This window comes from Chenopodium quinoa, unplaced genomic scaffold, assembly GCF_001683475.1.
Source record: "Chenopodium quinoa cultivar QQ74 unplaced genomic scaffold, ASM168347v1, whole genome shotgun sequence".
Classification (NCBI taxonomy): Eukaryota; Viridiplantae; Streptophyta; class Magnoliopsida; order Caryophyllales; family Amaranthaceae; genus Chenopodium; species Chenopodium quinoa.
The window spans coordinates 1200365-1207966 of NW_018745461.1; the positions used below are offsets into that span (position 1 = coordinate 1200365).

Sequence of the window (7602 nt, forward strand, 5' to 3'; positions counted from 1 at the left end):
ATGAACCGATGAGTTGTTTATGAATTCTGCCCTTAAAAAACTTTATACAGCGACTTAGTGAATTGATGTCATTGGACAAGAAGGTGTAGCCGTGTAGGCTAAAGATATTGAATTACTATGCAAGACTGTGTTTTGCTTTTGGTGTAGTGCACAACACTATGAGAAAAATTAAAGGGTAGAACTTATCAGTAGTTTCCTCCTCTATACATCAAACACATTGTTATTAAGTTCAAAACATCATCTAATCAATTATTGAAGAATAATCTATCCCAATGATCTTCACTACAATATTGTGAGATCAAACTCATTCCAGCATGAACAAATCTTAACGTCTTAAATCTCTATAGTTGGAATTTTAATCACAAATCCATCTTCCTTTTTAGTTTGAAAATTTTCATACAATCAATAAATTTATCCCGGAGTTGGAAAAAGAAAGTTTGATCCCGAGAGTGTTAAAAGCTTTAAAGAAAACCCGATGGAAGAAAAAATGGTGAAATTCTCCAAATCACCAAGGTTATGGTGATCTACAAGCTATCTATAAATCATAACCATTTCAAGTCTCTTTCAATTTCTAACAAGAACTAAGCTTTGTAAAGGAAATGGCAATATATATATCTTCATTAATTAATGAGAATTAGAGCCACAAACAAAATGGATAAGCAATTTAGTAAGTTCATATTACAAGATAGTGTTGGGAATGAATGCTTTACGTGTCAAAAGGCGGTTGAAACCTTGTTGAACTCCAATCCCTATATGTCTCTACTGCTACAACTTATGCTACATCTATTACATTTGATAATACAGAATTAATCCATCTCTAGGATAGCAATTAGTTTCTAGATTATACAAATTTTCGAGAGTTATCTTCTAATGATTCTCGAAAAGAAAAAAAATGAATCGGCTTAGAGGCAATCTCCTGAATAGGGAGAGAAATATCGAGTCATGGTGGTGGATTGAATCTTGGTCTTGCTCGTAGAATCGTCTGTCCAAATGAACAATTTCGGTATATACATGTTTGGCCTTGTTGAAATGTAAGGCCAAAGTGGTTGAAGATTAAAGGGGTCATAGCTCAACTTTCATTTGACCGTTTGGCAATGTACCTATAGATCAATTATCAATTTGCTGTATTAGAAAACAATCAAAAATAATTTGCATCCAACAAATTTAAACCATATGAACAATATTACACGAATTTTTTGAAGATTAATCTCACCTGCAGGTGTTTGATTTTGGGCAATTCCCATTTGAACAAGACTTTGGAGATCATCTTCCCAAAGATTTGGTAGCTAAGACAGCAAGAAAAATCGAACAATCCAAATCAGAATTACGTTCAAGATAACAGCTCTCATATGCTAATCATCATTGAGTAAAAGGGATAGTTTTTCTTAAGACATTTGCAATGTACCTGAGTCATGGAGTCAATGAATCCCTCCATCGAGGGCATCGGAATGCTCGGATTTCTCCGGATTCCGGAAACATTCATTGGGTTAGCTGAGAAGGGATTCTCAACACCATTTGGCAAAGGTAGTGACATTTGCTGGTTAGATTGGTAACCATAGGGAAATGCTTGTGCTGCTGAATTCTGATCTATTTGGTACATTGTTTGTGGTACTGATGATCCTCTAGATTGAAACATCTAAAATAACCAAAAATCCAAAAAAATTTGATCAGCAAAATTGCCAAAAGAAAATAACCCAACTCGAAAACTCGAAATCAAGCCGAAATTACTTACATCCTTGGAGAGAAGAGCTTCCATGTTAAACTCCATTCTAGGATTAACAGTAGCTAATTTCATGGAAAGGAACTACAGGGGAAAAGAAAAAAAATTACAATCAATTTCAACTAATTTCACATTCAAGCAACAATTATTGAGCAACAACTAATTATTAATTTTATAATTTCAATCAAAATAATATACCTCTACTTGGCGTTGCAATGATTGCACATAATTTATGATTTCATCAAGAACAGTTGCTTTTCCTGTAACCTATGAGCCAAAAATAGGAAATTTACATTCAATTTCATGATCATTTTTATAAAATCAACCCAAAATAAACTAAAAAAGTTGTAAAAATCTATAAAATAAAGCAATCCAAAAGAAAAAGTACCTTGTTACAACCAGGAACAAGATCTTGAAGAAACTTCATTCTTTCACTAATTTTTTCTCTTCTAACCTGTACATCCATAAAAACAAACAAATAAGACCACCAATAAAAATCCACAAACTTAATATCCGTGTAAAAAAAAATGTTGCAATATGAAATTGCGCGAAAATATTACCCTTTCAGCAAGACTGTGGCTATCAGTAGCTTGGCCTCTCCTAGCTCTGACATGTATGTAGTCCTTTGGAGGCTCAGGCTTTGTTACTTCCTTATTAGACTCCCCTGCATTTTGCTCTGTATTTTCCTTTTTACCATCTTTTTCATCTAATTTACTTCTTTTAGCATTTGATTCCTCATTTTCTACCTCAACCTAACAAAAACCAAAATTCAACACAATAAATGAGTATCCCTGTCATAAAACACTGTCTGAATTTAGTTGTCACATTTTATTATTACTGCGTATACTGTACTAGTCTGTTCAAATTACATTATCAACACGACTATTAATCACAAAAAAAAAAAAAAAAAAAAAAAAAAAATACCTTGTCATCTTTGGGAGTTGTATCCTTGACTTTAGCCTTGGAAGCAGACTTCCTTTTCCTTGAAATTGGATCAATTTGAGGTTTAACCCCAATTTCAACACCTGGGTTTTGCTCAGAAACTGAAGAACCTTCTCTTGAATCACCCAATTCACCATTTTCACCCAATTTCTTATCAGAATTAACCCTAGATAATTTCCCAGATTCCAATTTTGCAACCAATCTATGATTATTATTAGAATTAACACCCACAAAATCATCAAACCCATTTCCAAAACAGGATAATTTAGCAGCTCTTTCAACAAATCCAGGGTCAGCATTAAAAGATCCCAAATTAGATTGAATTGGGTAATTATTATTATTATTACCCATTAACATCATTAAAGAAGAAAGATTGAATTTTGATGGAGGAGAATTTAAGGGTGTACTATAACAAGAATTATTAGTACTATTATTATTATTATTATTACTATAATTTCCTGTAGCAGCAATGCAGGATTGTTGTGGAGAGACCTCACCAGCAGAATCACAAATACTTCCTAGTCGTCCGATCAACTCCCTGATCATCGTACCCTCGCCAGGACCATTTTTTTGAGCTACGCCTGCCGTGGTAGGGGAAGATACAATGGAACTGAGGGCAGACTCGAAAGGGTCATTTTGGTCAATTGAATTCTCCCAATTGGGGTGGAAATAGCAATTTGAGAGCTGTTCACCTGAAATTTCCATCAAATTTGAGCAATTTAGTTCTTTTTCCATTGAATTTTGGGTTGAATTTGTGAGTTTTTGGGTTGAAGGGATTTAGGAGAGAGAAAGAGTGAAGCACTTGTAGTTCACTCAATTGATAAAGAGATGGGGAAGAGATGGAAAGTGATGGAAGAGAGAGAAAGTAGAGAGAGAAAAGAGGTGGTGGAAATTGGAAAATGAGGAAAGTGAAATGGAAGCAAAGAGAGTTGGAACAAAGAAATACTCCAGATTTTCTCAACTTTTTTTTTTCTTTTTCTTTTTTTATTAATTATTTTCTTGTTTAAGATAGATTAATGGTTTTACTTTTCATCTTTTTATGTATGCAATGGAAGTAGAAAGGTTTAGACATTGATTTATTTTATTGTAATATTGTTTGATTCATAGGTGTCAAATACTCAATAGACAATAGTGATAGTGGTGGTGCCATGGTGGTGGTTGTGGGTTGAATTGAGTCAAGTTTATTTAATTCACGAGCTATTCGTTTTGAGTAAAGGGGTTAAAGCAGAGCTGAGTTGATAGGTTAAATTTGTTTTTAATCGTGCCCATACTATGTGTTTTGGGCCTAAAGAAACAGGTTTTGGGATCAGGGTTGTCCAAATAAAAACATTGTGTTATGCTTGAAATTCAAGCCTAAAAGATCTACTCAAATCCAATATTTTTTTGGAACTGGACCATCTATTATCAAGTCTAGGTCGGACGGTCGAAAAATTATGTCAAAGTCGCTAATATTGGATCAAGTTGGTTCAGTTTTTTTAAGGCATAGAAATGTAGATAGTCTAAAAAGATAAAATGTTCATTAGGTGGAATTATGTCCATAGTTTGGTCGTGTTGAGTGATTTGTTTTTTGGTGGTGCTTTTCGGGATTACTATTCTCCTCCCTTTATCTTAATTAATTTTTTTTTTCCAAGTTTAGGTTTCTTCTCTCGTTGTACTCATAACAACGCATAACTTTAGTTACGTTGCAGATGGAAAATAAACCTAATCATCTACAATCTACATCATGTTACACTTGTACAAAAGAGTATTTGATACAAAAACTCTATACATCATCACTAAATTGTACTATGTATAATTTTGTTAAAGTTATTTTGTTATTAAACGCAACACATAACATAACTTATAAATTGAGCTTTAAATCATCCTTCATAATATATATCTATGCAACAACAACGAAATAGAGCATAAATTTTATTTATTTAATTTTTTTTTTTTACCTTGTATATATACATTATTAAACATTTCTTTTTAAAATTTACTCAGTTATCAACTAGCAATTAAAACTATTCAAATTAATAAAATTAGTGCTAAATAAGTATATTAAACCTCTATGGTCTCTTCACATGACTTCTAAAACATGAAATTAGTTACATCAATCAACTTAAACAACCACAACCTACATTCAACACTTATATCATATAATCCAAATGTACAAAAGATGATGTATCAAATATAAACCTGAATAACACGCATCTGTCATACACAACATACATGATGTAAACACTGTAATAAAAATACGGTAAGTACATTTAAAAATAGTAAGAACAACTACATTCAACATACATCTATGCATCAAAGTTTAGGACCACATACTTCAAGAAAACCAAACTCCCAAATACAATATGAAAACAAAGAAAAGAATGGTGTTAGTTTTGACGTTGGTTTTTTTTCCCTCCTTTCTAAATTTTATGTTGGGAGTTTAAATTAAAATGAAAAAAATAGAAAAATAAATAGATAACGTTAAAGGCCAAAACGCCGTAATAGACGGTGGGGGTAAATGCCGGGCCTTTAACGTCAAACCAACTTCTCTTTTTTGTGTATTGCAGGCTTTTCTAGTTAAATTGAGATTCCAACACACTTAACATAGTTAACAGTAAAATTTTACAAAGTCAATGTCATTATACCATATAATCATCTTTTAGGCTTCCTTTAAATTTAAGTAATTGGGTAAATTTTTGTTTTCAATCAAGGGTAAAATCATGAAAAGAAAATTGTACAAATAATGAGTAATTAAGCACCCAAAATCAATATCTATCTATCATCATTCATATTATAGATTGCTTAGAAATGTTCATCAAGAATTTATTTATGGAAGTTTTTATCAAGGAAGGTATATAAGGCATCATTTGTCTCCAAATTCTCTATGACTACTAGAATCGTAATCGGAACTCGCAACAAAATACCTAGTACAACTAGAATAATGTGGTAAACCCATGATACTTTATGTATAATTGTTATTGTGTAAGCCATAGCTTAATATTCCACTTTCACAAAAAAAAAAAAAAAAAAAAAAAAAAAAAAAAAAAAAAAATTACATGTAATCATATAGCTAGGTGGTTGTTTATCGAGCTCACATAAATTAATTTGTGTTATTGATCTTATTAAAAATTAAAATTATTAAAATCATGTTAGTGAGCATTAATTTTTATCGGTTGAAATCATTTTGACCAATATATTACTTTAATCAATAAAGGTTGGTTTTATTTTATTATGTAATATCCAATTCAGTCAAACCAAGCCTACACTTTTTGAGACTAAATTGAGAAAACCAATTAAGGTCGACTCAGGTCCCGTTTTGATTTACTGAACTAAGCTAAAATGAATTCTTTACGAGAGAAAGAAATTAGGAATTGAACTAAACTGATTGGAGCTGAACTGAATTGAAATGAAATTAAGCTGAAGAGAACAGGCTCTCAATCACAAAGTGGCTTGATTATATTACGCCCCGTAATTAGCTAGACTTGTCTATGTAATTAACAAGCAAACAAACCACTGCACTTTCTCTAATTGTACCTTACTACGTAGTACCTTGTGAAAAGACTATGAGTATGTGCTTATAGAGCCTAAGAGAGTCACAACAATAACAATGTAGTCCAGATTTAATACAACCTTAACTAGCTCTTGAGTAACTTTCCCAAGACTTAGCTTGCTTATAAAGTTTAAATAATTGATTGACAATAAAAATTGGAGAAAACAAACATAAATTTCTTTACTTTTTAAAATATGACTAAAATTTAAGGAAATAATAAAAAAATATTAGTACAAAATAACAATAAAGAAGCAAGTCTACAAAATAATGACTCTAAAACAAGAGGAGAAACTTCTTGGCTTAAACTAGTACTTGGAAAATTGAGTCCACATAAACAATAATAATAAAAAATTAATCAATAATTATATAAAAACAAAGAAATTAATAATTAAATAAATAAGTAAAACAAAATATTAGTAGATGATGAGATGAGGAAGATAAAAAGAGGAATGTCTGAGAGAAAGAGGTACGAAGCTAAAGTTGTGGTAGGGGTGAAGTTGGCCTTAACTGGCGCAGGACGATATTGGTTGCGTTTGTCATGGAGTAGGAAACTTCATTTTTTTTCGTAAAATTAATTTATTATACTACTAATTAATTATTTAATTAATTAAGTACTATCATTTAATTATTGTTTTAATTTGTAATTTAAGTTAATGTAAATATTTGACTATTTTCTTGGTTTAGTTTAATATATGGTATGGAATTAAGGGACATAACAGCAGAAAATAAGGTTGTAGATAGCGTGGCTTCAATTTTAATCTTTTTAATTAATTTCAATCTTAATTCCCTTTTCTTTTATGATCAGTCATCTAGCTTATAGTTTTATTTTAGCCGTTTTTTTTAATGTTAATTATATATTGCATGATTTTTAATACGTTATTTTGTGTTAGAAGAAGAGCCACGAAGAGGTTACGTAGACAAAGTGAGATTCATATAATCATGTTCGTGTATCTATAGCTTGACTTACTTGATAAAACTCATATCTTAAAATTCAATTTTCACTAATTGATGATGTTTGGAGGTGTATGCCCTTACCCTTGCCTTGCGTTTCGAAATGTTTGATCCGCGAATATTGAACTAATAAAAGATAATACGTTACTCTATGAGTTGAGGATTGATCAAGATCATTTTTGTTAGCTTTGTGTCGACATGCAACATTTTTTGCTGTTGCAAAATCTACATATTGTATAAATAATGTAAACTAATTAAAAAAAAAATCAATTATCAATATATGTTGGGATATGTGTGAATCATAGGGTGTGAAGTTGTGAACAATCATGGAATAAGTTATTGCCACTAGATGTACTTTGCAATGACTTGCTTATTTGCTAATATAAGGTTAAACATAAAAATAAATAAATAAAATTGTGGTTTGTTTAATTATACAAATTTGTATAACAATCATACGCTG

The 7602-nt window shown here is 31.0% G+C and overlaps 1 protein-coding gene across 1 annotated transcript; it reads right to left on the minus strand.

The window, feature by feature from the left end:
• Positions 1–652: 652 nt before the first annotated feature.
• LOC110714732 (transcription factor bHLH78-like) lies at positions 653–3777 on the minus strand. The gene is made up of 8 exons (XM_021893272.1): positions 2645–3777; positions 2281–2472; positions 2109–2174; positions 1919–1987; positions 1733–1804; positions 1406–1636; positions 1214–1286; positions 653–1100 (listed from the first exon to the last, which is right to left on the minus strand). Exons 1-8 carry the CDS (start codon positions 3395–3397, stop codon positions 1063–1065), a joined length of 1494 nt encoding a protein of 497 aa, XP_021748964.1. The 5' UTR covers positions 3398–3777; the 3' UTR covers positions 653–1062.
• Positions 3778–7602: the final 3825 nt, after the last annotated feature.

Excerpts from the sequence above, each read along its gene's own strand:
- LOC110714732 (XM_021893272.1), bottom strand. The coding sequence starts at position 3,397 with ATGGAAAAAGAACTAAATTGCTCAAATTTGATGGAAATTTCAGGTGAA. Across the intron at positions 1,287-1,405 it reads TCATTGACTCCATGACTCAG|CTACCAAATCTTTGGGAAGA; the intron begins GTACATTGCAAA and ends TTGCTGTCTTAG. Across the intron at positions 1,101-1,213 it reads CCAAAATCAAACACCTGCAG|GTACATTGCCAAACGGTCAA; the intron begins GTGAGATTAATC and ends ATTGATCTATAG.